The sequence below is a fragment of the Toxotes jaculatrix genome, chromosome 17 (genome assembly GCF_017976425.1).
Source record: "Toxotes jaculatrix isolate fToxJac2 chromosome 17, fToxJac2.pri, whole genome shotgun sequence".
In the NCBI taxonomy this organism is placed as follows: domain Eukaryota; kingdom Metazoa; phylum Chordata; class Actinopteri; family Toxotidae; genus Toxotes; species Toxotes jaculatrix.
The window spans coordinates 2626603-2648945 of NC_054410.1; the positions used below are offsets into that span (position 1 = coordinate 2626603).

General features: G+C 41.3%; 1 protein-coding gene across 2 annotated transcripts; it reads left to right on the forward strand.

The window, feature by feature from the left end:
- The first annotated feature begins 1211 nt into the window (after positions 1-1211).
- Positions 1212-21615, forward strand: letm1 (leucine zipper-EF-hand containing transmembrane protein 1). Of its 2 annotated transcripts, none has more exons than XM_041060188.1 (14): positions 1212-1561; positions 6037-6094; positions 6743-7232; positions 9435-9578; positions 9929-10066; positions 10556-10759; positions 10990-11109; positions 11285-11416; positions 11647-11805; positions 11889-12017; positions 13537-13671; positions 13819-14012; positions 15883-16039; positions 16320-21615. In XM_041060188.1, exons 1-14 carry the CDS (start codon positions 1477-1479, stop codon positions 16470-16472), a joined length of 2298 nt encoding a protein of 765 aa, XP_040916122.1. In that variant the 5' UTR covers positions 1212-1476; the 3' UTR covers positions 16473-21615. The 2 variants fall into 2 exon arrangements, with proteins under 2 accessions (XP_040916122.1, XP_040916123.1); XM_041060189.1 differs by having other exon boundaries at positions 15901-16039.
- The last annotated feature ends 728 nt before the right edge of the window (positions 21616-22343 follow it).

The following is a 22343-nucleotide window of genomic DNA, read 5'->3' on the forward strand; positions in this document are numbered from 1 at the left end:
AAACTGACACAACTAAATCAGGTGTTGCTGCTATGATTTTTGTTATGAGGATCCTCTGATTGCTCTAAAACTATAACACACAAGTCGTCATGAAAAAAACAAAAAATAAAAACAGATCATCGTTTTCCTTAAAGCAACAACATGGTAATGGCAGCTACAGCACCGGCCCCGATGTTTCCTTGCTCCACTTGAACACTGTACAAATTTTAAGCACACACACCCGCAGTACCAACAGCGGAAGCTAGGGGGCGTGAATCGTCCTGGACTGACTCAACCCTTTTCCGGTAAAAAATTGCTTTTCAAAATAAATTCCATGTACTTGATGGCAACCAATGACGTGAACGTGGGGGAGATTTAAAGGTAAATTAAATAGCAATGGGTTATTTAACTAGCATCAGTTCTGATTTGTCTAGAACCAAATATATGTTTTTGTTAGCAATTCCTCTTTTTTGCAGTCAATTAAGTCTGACAATGTGAAAAAGAGAAGAAGCACAAGAAGACAGTGCTTGGTTAGGGCTGCATGATAATGATCCAAAACATTAGAGGAAAAATAACTAGACTGTGGCTCCACATGATGGAAGACCAGAACAGTCTCCAGACTTCAACTCCATGGAGTTGGTTTGGGACGAAGGGTAAAAGCAAAGCCACCTACAACTGCAACACATATGTGGGAACAAATTGCAACAGTGTTGGGTAGAAAGAACATCACAAGTGTGTTCGTGTGCTCAGTGAGTCAAAAATTTAGGTCAACAAAGATTCAATGCTTCCTTGTGTTTTTGATGATGAATTATTGATTTGTTCTATGCTTAAATTTTTAAAAACACTGACACTGAATAGCACAATAACAGGTGGAAAACTGAGATGTTTTAAATCTTTTGACCACTTGTATATTTGTAAGTAATGTGTACGTAGTGTGTGTTTTTGTATATTTTCCAGGTCTGTACATGTTTGCTTTGGATAACATCTTTTTTGTATTTACTTATTTTGTTTTTTCCTTTTAATGCCTTAGTTTCTAATTTCCTTTTAGGTACAATAACAGATGGCATCAGGATAAGGAGACAGCAAAGACCTTCACTGTATTAATAACTTGTTTATTTCTGCTCAGTGCATTTGAAGTTAATTTTATTTTTAAAAACCAACCGGAAGTTTCCCCTCCTCACGCGTCACGGGTCACTTAACAAAAGGTACCATTAACGGTTTGACGTCACGCGGAAGCTTGGCCCGGCTCGCTGTCATCCGCGGAGCAGGGAAGGGCATGACATGACATGACATGGATCTAAATTTTCCCATGTACTGTTATATATGCGTCGTAGCCTGTTAGAAACATACAAGCATTTTGGGATTTCTGTGCACCTCGGCAGCGGTCCTTTCTGCTTTCGACATCTTTCAAAGAACAGTGGCTAGCTAACTGGCTGGCTAGCTTGTAAGTTTACTGTAACTGTTAAAGGCAGCGAGTGGAGACAGAAAGCCCTCCGCATGGCGTTAATCCTGTTTACGAGGTCCCGGGCACCTTTAATGAAAACATCCCGATCTTTAAAGAACGAATTCCGGAAAAGTAAAGGTAACTTTACTGCTTTTGTTTGTTATTGTCTGTCTTTTTTATACTGTTTATTCTGACGAAATAAAGCTAACTTAGCTTGGGCTACATTAGCATATAGAATCGGGTGGTCATGAGTTGACCCTGTTTGGGTTTCGAGGAAGATGGTGGATGATTAAAGGTGTCAGGATACTTGCACATAACTGGGTGTAGCATTTTAAATAGTCTGTTACTCATGCACTACCATGTATCAATGCAGGTATAACATGTAAGACTACAGGGTTATTACCTCGCAAGACTCAGCGTTTCAAGGCACCATACCTCTCTGATGAGAATTAAACAAGAAGCAAAACATGATTTAGGATTTATGTTCAGGATCCAGGTTATCTGAGGACAACCTGGTTTCTGTTCTAACTGGACAGCGCTCCCTCTTTCCACCGCAGTTTGAGAGGATGCTCGTTGCTATGGCAGACACGTCTCCAGTGTTTCCCTTACCATTATATTAGCGTGCCCCCCCCCCCCCCCCCCCCCCCCAAAAAAAGCTGTAAACCTAGGGGAAACACTGGATTCCCATCTGCTTATTCAGCATTCACAAGCTGTCTTTACCCAAGCAAGATATGTTGTGAGAAAAGAAGAAGAAGAGGTGGGATTTAAACACAAATGAAGCTATATTTTGGCTCTGTTCTGGGTTCTTTTGTTAAATTAATCCACGATGGGGCACATTTTATCTTGGTCATCTGTTTGGACAAGGTTGTGAAATAAGGACCCGCAGGAATGGTGATGTTGCGGTGTGGGAGTTTTGTGCTTTTCCTCAACTATGGCTGCTGCTATAATTGAGGCTTTGTGTTTTAAGTTTTAGTTTCTGTTTTAAGTTTTAATTTCTGTTTTAAGTTTTAGTTTTTTGTGTGTTGTATTGCATTTGTTTTTCAGGGACCAAAAACATTTACCTCACACAAAGATTTCTAGAAGATTTAGATACTTTCATCTGCATTACCTGGGCTGTCCCTTCAATCTCTCTGGGTGTATTTACCACGGTGGAAAATTAGCATGAAGTGACTTATTTCATATCACATTAGAGGACAGTGCAACAGAAAAAATCTAAATGTATGTATTTGAGCTGGCGCTTTAAAGCTGTGCTTATAAATAGATGAGAGGGTCATGATGGGGATTTGTCTGTCTGCAGTGCACAGACTGAGATTGTTCTCTTGGCTTTAGGCCCAGATTATCAGACGAATTGCATTGCTTCCATGTGCAAAGGTCAGTACCTCTTAAAACTTCATCTGAGACAGACTGGGCTTAATTTTCCCATTATGTGTTCATGTCTGTGCTGACATGTGCACTGTAATATGGTGGACACAACCTCATACCCTGGTAGCAATCACAACATAAGAATCCCATAATTACAATTGTATCTTGATCATGAAATCCCCTTTTTACAAAGTGGGTAATTAATCAGTTAATAATAATCACAGCTCTAACCTACTCTGAATAAACGAGGAAAATAAAAAATCTTTGACTCAAGAGTCTTCAGTGCCGCTGTGACTGCTGAACATTGACCACTGTGCTGTCTTTGCAAAGTGGATGTGTAGCAGTCATCAAACAAAGGCTATAAGTTCAGACGTAATAAAGATTAGAGTATTATCTAAAAGAGTGTCAATAAACTATGGGAGGAACAATAAAGGTGTGATAAAGTGATGGTACACACACACATGCATTGGCATGTGAAGGGGCGTCTGGAACATGTGGAGTGTATTTAAACACTGGAACGTTTACTCACTTTATGTGGTTTGTCCAGCTGAGACCACTGTTGTTTAGACTCACTTCACACTGAGACGCCTGAAAATGTGAGTTTCAGTTCTCTCGCATTAATGCTCAGTATGACTGAGACTGTTGACCCAGGGGAAATGACCCAGAAATATCATATTTTACAACTGTGAAAGGAGATGTCTGACACCAAGGAGCCACCAGGCCTACATGCTCAGAAGGCCAAACATAACAAAGCCAACCTCAGTCTGGACTTTTCTGAGTCCATGCCACTTTTGTTTCCAAGCAATGGTTTGTTTACATGTGGCCACTGTAGATCTAAACATATACAAAAGGAATAAACATGCAGTGAAATAAACAATCTTGCAGTGGCCCTGGATTTAGAGCACAAGATTGGACTGCTGGACTGGATTTAAAGCAAAGAAACATCTGTGATGGTTGGTGTCCAGCTGATAAACCAATTATGTCACCCTACCAGCTGTCCTCTTCTTTTCTTGCCTCCATTTCAGTTGAATTTATTTGCGTGAGCTCACACTTCTGATGAAACACAAGGATAGTTTACATGAGATCCATCATCTTTTTCTGATTTTCACATTATAATGTGAAAAATGGCATGTATGAGTTGTTTGACAGCTGCAAATATATTGAAATAGCAGAGACTTAAAGTAACAGCTGATGTATCTTTATTCAACCTGATTGTAAGAGCACAGTAAGGCACTGACCTGAGGCCTCTGTCTGGAGATAAACTGCTCACGAAGTACAGGAAATGTTATTAGACTGCTGTTGTAGCAATTTAGAACCAGATCCCTGCCGGCTGCAGGTCACACATGACTTAGCTGTTAAAGGTAAAAGTCAAGCGGGCAGGGCAGGTCATGACCTGGAGATGACCTTTCAAGACCAAACCCAGTTTATTTTGAGTCAAGACCAAATCAAGGCCGTTGCCATCGTAAATATGTTCTTTTACCTAAGTTGAGTGAAATTTTAACTAATTGTTTCATAAAAGTTTAGATCGAAGGTAGGTTCAGTGGGTTCAGTAGACATGCTTCATAAGATGTGGGTTTTTTTTCTGATAATCATTGACCAGGTGTTCTTGGGGGGAGCATTTCCCAACGACATGAAAACTGAAGTCTTTAAACTAAACTTTTACCTGCCGGTTAGTAGACGGTTAGTAGACCGTTTACTTCTTGCGTCATTGTGAGGACAAAACAGTTTTAGTTTCGCTTGTGTGAGGTTTTATGCTTGTCATGGTTCCTTAGCAATCTTTGACCACATTACCACAGAAAGAGAAATGAAATTAATGTTATTAAAAAGCTAAATTAACCTGCGCAAACAAGGGTCTGTAATTGCAAGGTTTAGTATTGCCATCACGTTGCACTGCACACTGTGTAAGACAAACTATTTCATCACTTTAGGGAGTGTCTGTGTGTAAAAGAAACACACTGTAGAAACTTCATTCATTTCATAGAACTTCCTTGCTTCATTGCAACTGGCACATTTTTCAGACTGTTTAGAGGAAAACTAATTCTATTGTATTTCCACTGGGATTTAGGATTATAGAATTATTTTAATACAACCATGTGTTAGTTGAAATCAAGCATGTTGATAAAAATGTCCATGGACAAATGTGTAATAATAAATAATAGCTGTGCAGCCAGAATTAGAGAATGGTCCACCTAACGTAACAGATCTTGGACTGAAATAGGTGTGAACGTGAAACCAAAACTGTTAAAACCCCCAGGGGCGTAAAACCACAACGGAAACCCCGTGGCAGAGTGTAGATGTGTGTACAGCCCAGATGAATAGTAGAGGGTTAGGTAATCTACTGTATTTCCAGGGTTTTCTTTCTCTGCTGCACTCAGCCACAAAGGTGACTCTGTTCCAGTAAACTCTGTGTCCTCCTGGCCGGCAGCCACAGCCTGTCATGTTCAACCAGGCCTTGCTGGATTTACTCCAGCCAGCCATGTGAGAACCAGAGGGAGGGTGTGGTTAAGCCATCTGCTCTCAGGTGATTGGTTTGAAGTGTCTCGCCACTCCGCCCTCTCTCTCTGCGTGTACTTTACTCTGATAGCGGCCCCTGGGGGTTTGGAAGCCCCACTGTGGGCCTCACTGAGGGTGTGAATGTTATGGCCACCAGGGCAGATCAGTGTGAAGATATTTACACAAAAACAATAAGTCCAGTTTGTTTGAGAGAGTTCTTTAAAGACCACATACATAACACAGAATATTTTCAAAACATTACTAAGTAGTAAAAAATAATCTCTGAACTTGTTCACAGGATAAAATGGCAAATTTATCCACACAAGAATAATTTTATTGTAAGACCCAACTTTAAAATGGTTCTGTGTATATGCTGGTGAACTGAATTCTGGCTGTCCTGATCAGAGATTTACATGCTACCATGTGATAAAGGTATGGTATTAACAAAGCCTGAAAAACAGCGAAAAGGCGTGTTGAAGATCACAGCAGACTTTTGTTTGGTGTTTCTAGACAGACCATTGTATAGGACACCAGGACTCACTTCCGATCATTGGATTCAGAAACAGAATTGCATTAAGGTATCGGAGCAGACAACACCTGCAGATGGCTGCTGCTGTATGATCAGCTCCTTTACTCATCAGCAGCAGTTCATGAAATCCTTCAGTATGCTCTATATGTGTTCATGTACTTGTCTGTCTAACGGCTTATCATCAGAACTCAGCTGCTCGTGTTTTTGTTTTGTTTTTTCGTTCTTTCAGGGAAACTACAAGATGGTGCCTGTTTCAACTGCACAGCCCTCAGACTCTCCAGTCAGAAGTAAGCCAAATAGATGTGGGGAATACACAGTGTCTGTGCAATTCCTCAGAACATCTGAAAATAACTTGGATAACATAAAGCTGTAACACAAAACTGTATAAAACCCTTGAAAGGTCCAGCTTGCAGTATAACATTTTAAGACTGAAATTCTGTTTTAAAGGTATTTAAAGCTTTGCGGTTTCTTGGTTGCTGCTTTTATAGAAACCAGTCCCGGCTCAGGCCTGTTTGAAGTTTTGGGAGCTCTGGTCCCACTGGGATTTGACTTGTTCTTAGCCAGTGTTGCATGCTTGTATATCTTTACTTTTCCAAACGTTAACATCAGGTTAAAAGAATATGCCTTTAAAACTCTGTGGTTTCTTGAATGTTGTTTTTATGTTAGAACTCCAATTCACACACACACACACACACACATTTTCTCGCAGACACACTTTCTTCATAATATACTGAGACATGTTGAGGTGGTTTTATAGTTTTGCTCCACAACTTACAGCATTTAAGGGCCAATTTTAAAACCATATTTATTTTTGTTAATCAATGTCTAGGTGTCAGTTTTTTCTTTTAAAGACACTATTTTATTTAGCTTTATATTTCATCTAAGACTTGGTCAGAATTTTTAATGTGAAGCTCCTCATCCTGTTGTCCTGTTAGACTTGATGGACTCCAACTCGGCAGTTTGGCCCAGGTCTCCTCATTCGCTCCTTCCCTTCCCTTGTCGGATGGACATGTGGGTCCCAGCCAGAGCCCAGACTCGCCACGGCTCTACTGTGCTTTTGTCTTGGGGGCCTCGTCTTCCCTGTACGCCTCGGCCACAACAGGGGCCCAGTGGACTATAGCACGACCACAGGACATCTCTGGTGTAAGGTGGATACACACTTCGAGGAGGAGATGGGACGACTCAAAGGTGGAGAAATCACTGCGTTCTCTAAAGGACAAGAAGAAGCTGGAGGAAGGAGGGCCGGTGTACAGTCCCACGCTCGATGCAGAGCCTGTGAGAAGGACAATCCGACAGCGGGTTGTAGATGAAATCAAACACTACTACCATGGCTTCAAGCTGCTGTGGATTGATACCACCATTGCTGGGCGAATGCTGTGGAGGGTGCTGAACGGACACAGCCTGTCCCGACGTGAGAGGAGACAGGTGAGGCCCGCAGGGAAAACCTATAGATGTAGCTGTGAAAAGTTTTCTCTAGAGAACAGTTCTGTTAAGATGATGTTCTTTCTCCTTTTTCTTGCATTGCATTGTCAAAAACCCATCACAGTAACACAGTAATTCTTAACATCTATGATAGTTTGATCGGATAATCAATTAATTGACTAATCATTACAGCACTTCAGTTGAATTTCAGTTGGTAAAATGGTTAGCTCTAACTTAAGGAAACCATATCTAGTAACTATATGAATTCTGTCAGCCATTTTAACAGAAACCATTCAAAGGTCTGCTCAGTTAGAGAAAATTTTATTTGGAGGGAAACAGTAATAGGAAAAGTGATCAGTCAGCCACTGTTTCCAGTGTGTATGGAAGCCATTTTTCCACTCTGACTCAGAGTTTACGCAGCGGATAACCAGCATGAGTTTCGAGATCAGGGATGACTGAGCAAGGATTCGAGTCGGCCAGCCCAGACATCTTGTTCTGTAATGTTTAATCCATGGCTTCACAAACCTAATGGGATCAATTATAGAAATTAGCTGCACGCTGAGTGTTTACTCACCAGGCGCTCGGCGGATTGAGCTGCTTGATTAAAGCTCTTTAGGTGGAAGCTGTATGTGTTGCGGCTTTGATTAGAAAACTCATTTAACTTTAGCTTCTCCCAATTACACTTAAAAAAGTTTCATAAACACTTTTAGTAGAAAAACAGTCCCAACTTTTCCTGAAAGCTATGTGATGAAATACCTTGTCAAACTGTAATAAAGTTTCACTATGTTTGTACAACTACTAAATTAAAGCAGCTGTAGCATAAAGTGAAGTAAACCAGAAACAAGTGGTGAAGTAAAAGATGTTTAAGGGACAGACTCTTCTCATATTCTTTGACCTAATCTGCTACTTGTTCTGAATTCGTGGCATCCGGTCAGCTGACTTCCAGAGAGGCTCTCTGGACTGAGGCCCAGTTCTCACTGCAGTAATCTGATGCATGTGCTGGGCACACAGGTGTCATTTGAGGGAAGGCGAGCGGGTCAGCTCAGGTCACACTCACTGTTTTTCACAGGTCGCATTAAATGAAATTAGTCTCAGTTTATTCACAATGTAACGTAGAAATACATGCATCACAGTGCTAATAGCTGCTGGTCAGTGCTGATGATGACCATCACCACCACCACCACCACCACCCCCCTCCTCCATTAAACCCACACCACCATCCCATCTGCACCTTTTCAAATGCAGCTGACTCCCTTGGAGCGCATGTCCCGAACCCATCTACACCCCATTCATCTGACCTGGACTGGCTTTGCCTCCTTAATCTCCTCTTTTCATATTCACTTACAATACTCAGGCCTCCGTTTAAGGCTCCTTCCATTTTAATCTGTCACCCCCTCCACCCTCCTTTGATGTGGAACTCTGGGAGATGATATACATGTCAATGGGCCTGTGGACAAAGGCCTTTTCACTCAGGCTGGCTTAAATCCTTCACCCTACTGGTCTACTGACACGCAGGTGGAAAGGGCGGAGAAAGAAGGACTCGTGTTTTGGCCTTCTCCCCTCAGGGCCATTTCTGTAGATGGCTGATTGGGATTGTGTCCCGGGATGGTCAGTAAGCCTCAGTTGGACAGCTGTACAATGAAGTAGACTGGTGTCTGCCTGGTACTTCTGTACTCTGAGGATTGTTCAGCTCTGTGCTGAACAAATGTGCTTCCCGTTGGCTCAAGTGGACGGTTTTTGAGCCTTGTGAGGCAGAATGTTCACTTTGGTCTACAGCTCCACGCGAATAATGCAGCAGTGAATTAGGAGGTTTCTGTTGCTCTGGGGATGTATGGGTACTGGGTTAGAAGTGCTGACAGTTGAAACTGTTATTAGAGGGATTGAGCTGGGTGATTGTACCAAGAGACAAAGGAAGATGAGGTAAACATTTTCCCATGTTTCCCTGGTGGGTTTTCTCTCCCGATGCTGCCCTCTGCTGGAGGCACACACAAACTACCACCTGGTGTAAATGAAAGACACTTGTAGACCTCTGCCCTGTTCTGATCAGCCATATTTATCCAGACGGAAGCAGACACTGACTTAGATGGTCACAAATGTATCAGGTGAACATCCGCCTCAAGGTTGCCAATGGTCAAACCTCAGTAAATGCAAAGATTCCTTCACATTATCTTGTCCTCATGCCAGTTTCCTACATTTTCTCCCCAGTTTCTTAGAACTTGTGCAGACGTCTTCAGACTTCTACCCTTCCTGGTGTTCATCATTGTTCCCTTCATGGAGTTCCTGCTTCCTGTAGCTCTGAAACTCTTCCCCAACATGCTGCCGTCCACCTTCGAGACACAGTCTAAGAAGGTAACGGAAACTGGGGCCTCCTATTTAAACTAAAGCTATAAGATGCAGACAAGAAACATAAGATCAGTTTTGGGGATTATTTTTCCAGCTGCATTGCAATTGCAATTAAAATTTGTGGACTAGTTTTAAATTATCATCATTATTCTGGGGTGTGTTTCTAAATAATAAGTCTGTTGACAATAATAAGTCAAAATTAACATTATAGCTCTCCACATTGCAGTATAATGTAGGTATAAAGTTATTCAGATTTTAATTCTACAAAATTTGAATCCTCATCCATCACATGAACTTTGACCCGGGATCCTGATGAGGTCAGGACAAGGACGGAACTTATGATCTGTTGTTTTTAGGAGGAGAGGTTGAAGAAGGAGCTCAGGGTCAAACTGGAGATGGCCAAGTTCTTGCAGGACACCATCGAGGAGATCGCTCTGAGGAACAAGGTGGCTCAAGACAGCGTGACAGAGGAGTTCTCCACCTTCTTCCAGAAGGTTGGTGTCGCTGTTTGCTGAGACCAGGCAGCGTGAACAGAGGGAAAACAGGCTGCTGCTGTACTGCCCTCTGGTGGTGGAAACAGTAAAATGTCCCTGGCTGGTTTGGTGTATTATGTACACATAAGTCAGTACGGCTGAAACATTAGGTCATAAATGTAAGAAATGATGGTCAATTTTTTGTGTTCATGACAACATTTTACACATTAAGGAAATAGTTTAGATGATCCTTCTATTTACAGTTGTCTTTTTAACTGAAGTGCTTATACTGTTCAGTTTATTAGAAATGAACTTATGACCATAAATTTGGACAAGTAACAGTAAATGTTTAGGTTAGAGAATTCTGTTGAAATCTCAGCCCTTGATTTAATTTTTAAAACAGATATTTTTTTTCATGAAATCTGGCCTGTTCCAGCTCCCAGACTTTTAACAGACCTCCATCACTCAGAATATGATTTACATGTCGTGACTTCTTCTTCATCTTTGTAGATCCGGGACTCCGGGGAGCGTCCCAGTAATGAGCAGATCATAAAATTCTCCAAGCTGTTTGAGGATGAGCTGACTCTGGACAACCTGACCCGACCTCAGCTGGTGGCTCTCTGCCGTCTCCTGGAGCTCCAGTCCATCGGGACCAACAACTTCCTCCGCTTCCAGCTCATCATGAAGCTGAGGGCCATCCGCGCAGATGACAAGGTATAAAGCTCAGTGGTGACGTTTTGTTATTTTTAATATCTTTTAGCTGTTTTCTTCCTGAACTTATAACATTTCCTCTTGAACAGACAGCTGTTCTTACAAATACGGTAAAATCTGAGACTGGTCAGAAGCAGTCGGTACAGTGAACAAACAGTATTTTTGATGCTGTTAAAATGGAAGTGAACCGATCTTAGGAAGCTCTGTGTGACCTCTGTGCTCTGTTTATCCAGCTGATCGCAGAGGAAGGAGTAGAGAGTCTGAACGTGAACGAGGTGCAGGCAGCCTGTCGCGTCAGAGGGATGAGATCTCTCGGAGTCACAGAGGAACGACTGAGAGAGCAGCTCAGCCAGGTAACAGCAACAACCAAATATGGTATACTTGCAGCCTTTTTTGCCCATTGTCCTATTCAGTGGTTCGACTTCACATTCTCAGCGGTCATGGAGACTCGAAACGATCAGGGTTACTTAGGTGTAAGAAGATTTTATTTGTCTGTTCAAACATCTGTCGTCTCTCTGTTGTTTGCAGTGGTTGGAGCTGCACCTGAACCAACAGATCCCCACCTCTCTGCTGCTGCTGTCTCGGGCCATGTACCTCCCTGACACACTGTCTCCTGCTGACCAGCTGAAGACCACACTGCAGAATCTCCCTGAGGTGGTGGTACGTGAACAGGCCAGAACTTGGATATGTAATGAAAGTAGAGCCAGAATTTGCTGAGACATATTTAAATGGATTTTTCCTCAGTTGTGGGCGTAAACTTTAATTTTATTTTAGTTTTGATAAGAATGTGCAGTAAATATTTTTTAACACTTTAGAAAGTGTCCAGGTCTACACTCAGTCTTCACTTGGACTGGTCACTACTCTGCTCTCTTGTACTTCCCCCTCCCCAGACGAAGGAGGCCCAGTTGATGGCGGCAGAGATGGAGCTCTCCAAAGTGGACAATAAGACCAAACTGGAGACGACGCTGCAGGAGGAGGCGGCCATACGCCAGGACAACAAGGACCGTGAGATGGAGAGGTTGGCTGACGCTGCAGAGAAGGTTGCCAGGGTAACGACTCTCCGGATGTATTTCATTTATTGAATAAAAGATTTGTTGTGCCCGATCAATAGCCCCTTCACTGTCTTCTACAGGAGGGTGAGCTGGAGCTCGAAGCAGAGAGGGCGAAGCGCAGTGAGACAGAGCCGGCAGTGTCCAAGGCTGACGCGGCTGCTCATTCAGAGACGCTGAGGGACACAGCACCTGTTATAGAGGGAATCAAGGTAACATCTCTAAACAGACAGCTGGTGAAATCAGCTGTATGTTTAATAATTAATATATTTTACAGGCAGCTGCTGTTTTAACATGAAAGCTTATGGGTTACTGCTAAAAACTCTCAAGTACTTCCTACTTACTTTACTTTTGTAAGTGTCAGCATCTTAAAACAGTGACTAAAACAACAAACTAAATATGTGTTGTAACTAATCCAAAGTTAATGTCTCAAATTATTTTCTAACTGTTTCCCCCAAAGGCACTACGAACCCTTGACCAGCAAAAAACATTAATATTTGATACTGTGCATGGACACATTTTCTGTCTCTTGAGTCATTTATTTATCACTCAATTGTTGCCACCTTTTCGTTTTTTAACCTCTGCGTCTTCTGTACTGCACAGTTCGAACAGTGGCAGACTTTCCTGCGCTTCCAGGTTGGGTTTAATGACGTCTCCTCCAAAATGACCCTCAAATCCGTACCAGTTTTTCCCTGCATGCACAGTTTCCCATCGTTCTCTGAGCAGACCCAGATGTGGGTCAAACAGTACTTGCATATAATTGTGGCATTTGTTTAACTTGTGTGATCTCACATTCAGAAGGAATGAAAATGACGGGAGATAACCCCTAAATACAAGGTTTTATGGGGATGATGAGATGAACGTTGACATCAGCCAGCAGATACTCGTGCTTGGAAAGCAGAGCAGGAGAAAATGAAGCGGGGGCAGACCACAAATGCCCATATTTATCTTAGTGTGTTCTTAAGTGGGATGAAAAGCAGACGAGGTAAATTACAGTAAAGCGAACAGACAGATCACAGATAAGTTATAACAAGTACGATTTGACTTTTTTCCTTTTTCTGACTGAAATCAGATTTTTGTTTTCAGCCATGTAATCCTAAAATACAGCTCCCCTCTCAAAAAAAAAAACTTTTGTATTCTGGACAAACCAGGATCAAAATATTCTAGCATGTATAAGAGTAAACCTCACTTCTCTGGTGCTCTGAATTGGTTAAACAAATGCTAAATAAGATTTGCAAATTCTGTTTGTCTCACACCTGTATGGACTTTTCCTTCTCTAGTCCTTGTCGACCCTCCCAGGCAGAGTCACTGACCAGGTTGAAAACCTTTTCTTTCCCACCTGACAACCTTTGTAGCTCCACAGAGTTCCTTCCCTCATGTGGTAGTATGTTGTTGGGTCGTGGGGAGTATCCCAGCATCCTCTCTTGCTTCCCTCATTTACCCATTTTGTGGCTTTTTGTGTGGGTTTATATTAAATGAACATATGGTTCTTGTTAAGAGAACACACGCTTGAACCTTTTTTCTCAACATAACTCGTTTGTATAGTGACATACATCCATTTTGGAGGGAAAATATGACCATAAGCTACTGTTTGTTGTTATATCTGAATCTAAAAAGTTGTCTTTAAAGCAGTTTATTGACTTATTGTATGTGTAACAAAGGGTTTTATCCAAATAATGGATAATCAGATATTTTGGAGGAAATGTCTTTAATTGTATGCTGATCTTTCAGGATGAGGAGATCACCAAAGAAGAGATTGACCTGTTGAGTGATGCCTGCTCAAAGCTGAAGGAGCAGAAGAGGCTGTTGACTCTGGAGAAAGAGGAGCTGGAAGAACTGAAGGATGATGTCCAAGAATACAATGAGGTGCCTGATCTGACTCGATCTGACCCGATCTGTTTCTCAGTAGCTTGTGTTTGCAAGCCTGGGTTGTGTATGCATGCACTTTTTCATGTGAGGATGTGTTTGCATCCTGCACTTCATTTTGTGTATTCATGTTGTGTGTGTTACCAGGATCTGGAGGAAATAAAGAAGGAGCTCTCTAAGAGCGGCCAGGAGAAGACACTAGAGGAGTCAAAGGCGAGCCAGCGTCTGTCTAAGAGAGTGAACCGTATGATCGGTCGCATCGACAAGATCATCCTGGAGCTGGAGAAGGACAAGGTCATCCTGGACGGACAGATGGACAGTGGAACCACCCCACCTGTCGGGTAAGAGCTGAATATATCATACTACCACTGCACTGTTGTCAGCTGAAGTTTAAAATAGTGTGCAAAGAGTTTCTTTCCTTCACTACGTTCAGTTAGTCTTTCAGGAGTTACTGTCACTTTAAAAATACTTTTACTAAAGTACAACAACAACGATGTAATGATTGCAGTTAGAGAGCTGTGCTAATGGAGCAAACCTCGGACTCCTCAGATTTACAGGACCTCAGTCATTATGATGGTCTTACCCTTTAAAAGATGAGTTCAGCGCTGGGTAAACATGTTCGTTTGCTTTCTTTCTCAGAGTGAGATGAGACGATTGATATCAGCCTCATGTATGTGTGTTAAAAGAGCACTCCACCACTGTAGCATTAAACTCCTATAGACTCTGATGTGTATAATTAGTGGAGTTCCCATTTAAGTACAGGGCTGAAGCCAGGACATATTCTAAAGTATAAAGTTGTCTTTTTTTTCTCTGTATATTTAATGAGATTGTTGTGAATCCTGTTTATCTCACTTTTGGAAAGAGAGCAGATGAGCCCGTTTCCCAAAAGCTCGAACTGTTCCTCTGAGATGAAAGCTTTGCCGTCTCACCATTTCACAGCCCGAGGTGTTTGTGTCTGTGACGGACGTGAAGCTTTTGAGAGTGAATGATGCAAAGGCAATTTTTTTGATGTGGAGGACAGTACATTGCCGGCACCGATGAAAGAGATTTCTCATCCATTGCTCAACAGCCATTTGAACAAACAGCCAATGCTGTTGTTTTGTTATTCGGTTGTCTGCTATACAAATCCTGCCTGAGCAGGCACTGCTTTGGCCTGTTTTCTCAGGATTTTGCCCAACGTGTTGCCTAAGTATCGTTTACTTCAACTGTCCATGACAGAAAATGGTGAATCTTTAAGTTACTTCAGATTTAAAAATTAGCCGATGTTTGATTTGTAGAAGTCCTCAGTTTTTGTGCAGGACATTTGTGTTGTAACAAGCATTGCCATCATCATCATTTTCATCATCATCATCATCATCATTACTTTCATTGTAAAATGGTGGTGGAGATAAAACAAAGAACAAAAGGTTTCCCAGCAAAAAAAAAAGTCTAATAATTTGTATAATAATTGTTTTAGTTTACAATTGAAAGACCAAATCCAGCTCCTAATTTATTCAAAAATTTACAGATTATTCTTTACTAAATATAGTGATGCCACAAGGTAAGAAACTGTGGTAAACCGCCATTTGCTTGCTTACCCAGTGCTAACAGTGCATTGTGGATGTTCGACCGTCAGCTGCTGTAATTGTGCTGTATCGCTTTCATCTTATCCATAGCTTCCATTTCTCCTTCCCACACCAAGCCGCTGCACTCCAGCTGCTGCGCTCCAATTTTACTAAACAGCTCTTATCCCTTAATGAATGAAATCACCTTAAATACCAAGCTGCATGATTTGAAAGGTTTAAGATGTTTATTCAGGCTGTATTAAAGTCTTTGTCAGGGATCTGTGACCTTTACTGAGCCTAAATAGTTACAAGGTCTATGTAAAATCAGATTTATTGATTTGCTAGATAATTTTTCTATGAAAAAAAACAACCTATAATATAAATTTGATTTATTCTTCATGCCTTTTATAGTTGCCCAGAGCAGCTTTAAATTCAGTATAAATCAGCTGTGAAAATAAATCATTGGAAACATCTCTCAGTTTGAAGTGTGCTGCACTGAATTTCAGCATGATTGAACTTTTTGGCCCAAATTGAACCTGTGGTGATCGTGAAATGTAACTCAGTTTGATTGGTGTGATCTGGGAACCTTGAATGCAGCATGTTGACCTCAGACTTCTCCACCACATTTTACGTCCCGTCAAACCTGGTAACCGTTCCCTGTATGCAGTCTGTTCTACACCTTCAGGGAGAACCTCATCAGTATTGACGAGCTGATCAGCGTCATGCGGCAGATCCAGAACATTCCAGAGCACAAGCTGCAGAGCATCGCCGAGGCGCTCGACGACAACAAGGACGGGAAGATCGACATCGATGACGTCATCAAAGTACGTTTAGAGTCTGAATTTTGTGTGAAAGAGGTAAAACGGTTTGTTATGGATCAGGTCTACTGAACATCAAAGGCTGATTTATGATTTTTCCATAAGAAATAAATAGTACAACAACACTTCACTTCAATGATCAGACAACCAGAGTCAAAGAAATGGTTTGGTTGGTTTATGTTTAATTATTTGAAGTAACTAAAATCAGGATTCAACAAGTTACTTCAGATTTAAAACCAAGCTTTTAGGGGCTTCAGTGAACTCCCTTTGTCCTGCATTTTCCCAGGTGGTGGAACTGATTGACAAGGAGGACATCGACATCTCCACCTCTCAGGTGGCTGACATCATGGTGATGCTGCAGAAGGAGGAGAAGCTGATGGAGAAGGAAAAGGCCAAAGAGAAGGCGGAGAAGGAGCAGGCAGCCACGCTCAAGAGCTAACTCGTTTTCCTTAAAAGACACAGAGCACTCGTAAAAATGATGGTGAGAAGCTTGTGATTGGTACCCGGCCACAGGAAACTCTGGACACCAGATCAGTCTGGACAAAAGAGTCGCAAGGTAATGGCTGCATTCTCAAAATGTCACCTCACCATAAATTGAGCTCCTACAAATTTGTTTAAAAAAATGAAAAAGAAGGCTCGTTGCCTTTGAAACGCACAAAATCCAAAAGAAACTTAATTTGCCGTAATGCTAAGCTCTTGTGGACTGACCATGTAATATATGTTGATATTTGGTTTTGTGTAATTTTACTCAAGAATTTGTTAACACAGGGAACAGAATGACATGAAACCATGGTTGTTCTCCCAACTTAAAAGTTGGCAAAGGAAGAAAATTGATCCAATGATTGGAAAATATATGAGGAGAATATATTATTTAATGTCTGTGAAGATTCTCAGTCATCCAGGTCATGGTTTTCCAAGAAAAGTTAAATCGAGGGCGACGGGACTTGGTTGTAGATCTCGTAGACGTTTCCTCCCCTTCCTCAGCTCTGGAATCGTTTAAAGTTTGAGGTGAACCGTCTTGCCTTTCATTTCATTCGTGTCATCATCTCAGAGAAATGAGAGATCATTTCTAAACTTTGCACAGTAAAACTCACTGTCATCACTGTCATTCCACTGAGTTTCATACCTCTTAGATTTCGTTTATCCATGATATTCCCATATTGTAAAGTGACTTGTTATTTTCTCTGAATTGTACCTGGACAGGTAGCTCACTGCCGGTTATAGGATGTTTAAATGGTGGCTGCAACCAAAGACATCGTTAGACACACACAACAGAAATTCATAAAAATTACTTCAAAAGCATCAAATTGTTTGTGCAGGTTTAAAGAGTTGAATTTAAAAAAATTATATATATTCATTCTAACAAAAAAAAAGCATAGATTTAGGCTCATTACCTCTAAAATAAAAAAAGAAGAGGGATTGTGCTGTAGAAGTTTTGAAGTTTGCCAAAAAAAAGCCAAGGACTGAAGTTAGCAACATCTACATCAATATAAAAAATTACTGTACAAATTTGTAATTTCTTTTAATTTTGTATTTATCACATAATAATCATTTGTCTCATTCTAGCACAGCTCTTCATGCTTTTTCCTGTGCTCAACACAAGTGTCTGTAAAATGCCAAAGCTGCACTGTGGCACATTTAATAACAGATTCTGATTATTCCTAAAATCAACAAACAAACAAACAAACTAATAAAGGCCAACAGATATTTTTCAGTTCATGGCCACTAAAACAGCCCACCAATCAAATATTAGTCAGTTGTTGCTGTTGCTGCCATTGACTTTTATTTTCCACTAGTTCCTGTTTCAGAGCTGTCAGTTGTTCGGAGTTTATCTGGTCAGAGGGTAAAAGCAGCTTTTTGTGATTGTTAGTTAAATTTGATAACCGTGGTAATCCGGACCTTCATGGGTTAAATGCAAAGTGGCCTTCTCTTGACGCTGATGTTATGGATTATATACCGTCATATATTTTTTAAGAAGACAAAAGAGCTCTGATATTCTTTACACTTGATGTAATATAGTTTTTGGGTTGAAGAAGTCTGGATGAATTCAGGTGTAGATGAGGTGGGCTGAATTTCAGGCACATACTGAGTCCTGTGTTTTGTTCTTTGCACTGTAGCCATGAATGTGTGTCGGCTGGAAAATAGTATTCCTCACGACAAAGTGATTTCAGATCATGTCTGAGTCAGCTACTCAAATCCATCCTACATCCTACAATTACAGCTAGAACTAATGATTCTTTTGATACTGATATTTGTTTATTAAATTATTTAATTTAAAAAAATGTCAAAGAAACCTGTGAGATTTGCCCAGGGTAAGAGGCTTGGTTGGAAAAAACTGGGAAGGTCTGAATGATTCCAGGGCAGATCTTTGGTTTCTAAAACTACGGTTGTTTGCTTATTAAGAAAACCAGGTTGCTCTGCTCTAAAAAGATGTCGTTTGTCATGTTGCCTGCAGTGTGAACCCACAGAGGGTCGATCCACCTTTATCTGCTGAATTGAATAACTGACAGTTAGTTAGTTTGTGGCATTGGCCAGCCCTCTGTTATTCCTCCACAGTAACTGGAGAAGAGCTCAGGTGTAAACAAGGATGACAGAGTGGTGCTTGAGATAACGCTGAGTGGACGACGCTCCGTTTAATCCATTCCCGGAATCCGCTGTCATGCGTGCAGATGATTAAGAGCTCGTTCGTCTTCCATCAGGGACTGCCCCGGTTCAGACCCAGCGCTGCCTGACAGGGCGAGGGCTCTGCTTCGCCTGGGTCCAGTCAGACTGATGGGTGCAGGGTAAACACTCGCCCCATACATGGGCCAAAGCCAGCTCGGCTGGAGGGTTGTGTTTAGGTTAGAGACGCTCCGGCGGGACATGGCATGCTCTCTGCCGCATAAATCAGCCGCCAGTTTAAACACGTCGGAGGAACGTTGTGACAACTTCTCGATTACACTCGGCAGAAGAGAGTGGTGTTTGTGTCCCTGCGCCTGACAGGTCGGGCTCAGGGGGAGCACTGTGTACATGAGTAGCACTGCCACTGTTTCTAGGCATACAGGGGTCAAAGGTCAAGAGGAGGAGAAGGGGACACAGGGTATGTGAGACTGATGGAGATCAATGCCCAGAGTTCCAGGGACAGAAGTGTCTGAAATGGACAGAATTGGAATTTAAAGGCCACTGTGTCAACACAGCAGGCTCCATCATCCAAGTAATGCATGTATTTGCATAATCCTGTATGATGTAACGTCCATTTTCTGTTTCTGGTTCTGTGATAGTTTTCTAGTTTTAAAATCTTCCTCATTTTTGTATTTCATTACAAAATACATTTATACAATTAGTATTTTAGCCACACAGTCAGTGATATGAATGACAGTCATATTTCCCACATGCTACCAGGATGTGATTATGATATATGAAAACCTGTCAAACCTTGAAATGGTTCAAGAAAATCCTGGATAAAAATAACATTTACTTTTTGAAACGGAACATGTAGAAACCCTGATATGATTATCAGAAGAATGCCACATGCCAGTCACTGAACAGAGACTTGAAACAAAAATCACATTTGCTTTTATCTCCAAAACACAGACATCTCTCAACCTCAAAACAAAGGCCTCTGCAGCCGTGCATGGTGGGTAATGATTGTGCGTCCTCGTCTTTGGCTGCAGCGTGAGGAGTCGAGTTCTCGGCTCACCGCTGGCAGCAGTGTTGCACTGTGTTGTTTAAGCTGCTGCTGTCTTAAAAAAAAAATCACCTAAGAAAAGGAGAGGTACAGCTGGGAGAAGAAGCGTTTTGACAGTGAGCTGACATCGGTCATTTTTCATCGTCAACCAGCTCAGCTCAGGCCAAGAGTCGTTTTCTGCCTCGCTTTTTTCCCCACAGTGATTTCTTTTTGGCATTTCAGTGTAGCAGGAAAAAAAAAAAAAAAAAGACAGATTTTCGCCCACTGTCCTTAACTTTGACTTCTATCTAATGAGTATTGCCACTGTGTAAATGCACTGTTTTATTTTTTGATACAGTGGGTGTGTGTTAACCGGCTCAGGATGTGAATGTTCAGTCTGATGTGGTTTCAGCAGGGACACTGGGTGTTGTAATCTGCGACACAGGCCGTCCTAAAAGATCCCTGTTGAGTTTGAGGAGCTGTGGAGTTTGTGTTCTAGAAAAACATATATTTATAGCAATAAGTCATTTATTCATCATGTACATTTTTTTTTTGAGGTGGGACGAGGGTTTAAATTGTTGAAAATATATTGTAATATATGTGATTTAGTGAAGAAACAGAGTCCACCTGTTATCAGCAAGGAAGTAGACGCTGGAGCTAAAAAAGGAAAGAAGGTATCCTGCGGATTCTGCTTTTCTTCTGGACATCAGGCTGATGTTCTGCTTATTTGGGGGGTGATGTGCTTCTTCTTGATTGTATGTACTTTTTGGGAACAGAGGAACCCACTTTTTTCCCTCTTTTTAAGTATTTTGCACCAGCCCTTTTTAATCTCTAGAGGAATGCTGCTTTTTGTAGAATTGTAGAGTTTTTTCTGTCAGTGGACGTAAGGAGGAGAGCTAAGAAAAAAGGCAGCTGGAGACTGAACGTAGGATCAGTAACATGTTTAAAATAAGGAAAAACTGGATGCGGAGTCAGAGTCTGTCTCTCTGAACAGATACAGACCTAAAGCACAAGCACAGACCTCCCTCAGGTTCATACGAAGTTTCTGAAACAGAAACTGAAAATTACAGTGATAAAAACGTAGAAAACCTAAACATACATTATAACTGTTTAACTGCATCTTAAATAGTAGTGCAGCCACCATCCTTTTACACAGAAACCTTATTGTCGAGGTGTGTTCAGGCAGAAGGCGAAGACAGTTTTTGCCTTGAATTAGACCATTTGCCAATTTACCAAATGTGCAGACAATAGCTATAAGCTAGCTAGCAACTGACACAACGGCTGTGTGTGTGTGTGTGTGGAGTGTATCTGTGTGTGGAGTGTATCTGTGTGTGTTCAGCTCAGCCTCTGTCTGAACTCAAAACTCAGCAGAAACTCACACAGATACTCCCAAACTTTTTGGCTCATGCAGACTCATCGATTCGCACCAGACATATTGAATCATACGTCATGCTCTGTCTTAACCATAGACTGTAGATGAAGATTTAGAAGTCTGTGGTTTTGTCCCTGGTTGATATTAAACCCCAAACAAAGATCTCTGACGAATACTAGATCAGATTCCTCAATCAGGAAAATCTCGGCCCAGTTTGAACGGTGAGGCGACGTGTTGCAGTATAATCTTTCTTGATTACATTATGTTTAGAAATGTAGGGGAAAAAAGTCATTGACTCAGTATAAGATTTAGCCTATTGGAGTTTTTGTTTTGAGATAATTGTCATGTTATTTATTTATTTATTTAATCACATTTTCCAAAGGTTTTTTTTTTTTTTTTTTTCTTTTCATCCAAATGTAAGATGTTGCACAGGAAATGATCAGGTACTGGATTTGATTTCAGTTTTAACTTGAATCTCAAATGTATAAAAAGCTTCACTTTAAAAAACAAAAAAAAAAAAAAACACAAATCAAGTGTAAAGAAACATCATTTACAAAATTAATCACGTGTTGAATAAATAACGATTGATCCTGAGTTTCTTTTTGTTTGATTTTATTTCATTCTTCTCATCTCATATTTCCCATCACCCATCATACATCCCTCATCACTTTCACACAGCCATTTTAGGTTGTGTGTGTGTGTGTGTGTGTCATCTCTAAAGCCTTCCACACAAGCTTTTTCTCTTATTTCTCATCCCAGACCCTCATTCCTCAGTTGTTACCAGCCTCACCACACTCGCTGCCACTCCCCACAGAGCCTCCGTCCTCTGCCGCTGGAATGCAACCAGACTTATTTTTCCAGCAACAATTTTAAGGTCTGTGCGTAAAGTGGTTATTTTAACAAACTAAAGCAGGATACACAAATGCATAAAAGACATGAAAGATCTGGTTTTTAACCCCCTGTGTGCACTGATCTTCCTGTGCAAATCCGGAAACAAAAGTTAACTGGCTAAGAAAACTTGTAATCAGCAGCCAAGTGTAAGAAAAGACGAAAAGACACAGATGGGGATGTGAGTATTTTAGGTTCAACCAAACATGTTGTCTCACAGGCCCTGAGATCGTTTTATGCACCATCAGTATCTTAAATATACCCTTTAAGGCTGCACTAAGATTTTGGCCGAACACAAAGCAGACCATCTGAGGAAAAGGGTCAACGCTGCTGTTAGAGTTTATGATGCCTTAAAGTGGAGCTGTGTTTACAGCTGATGTTTTTAAAACTGTTTTTAAAACTGT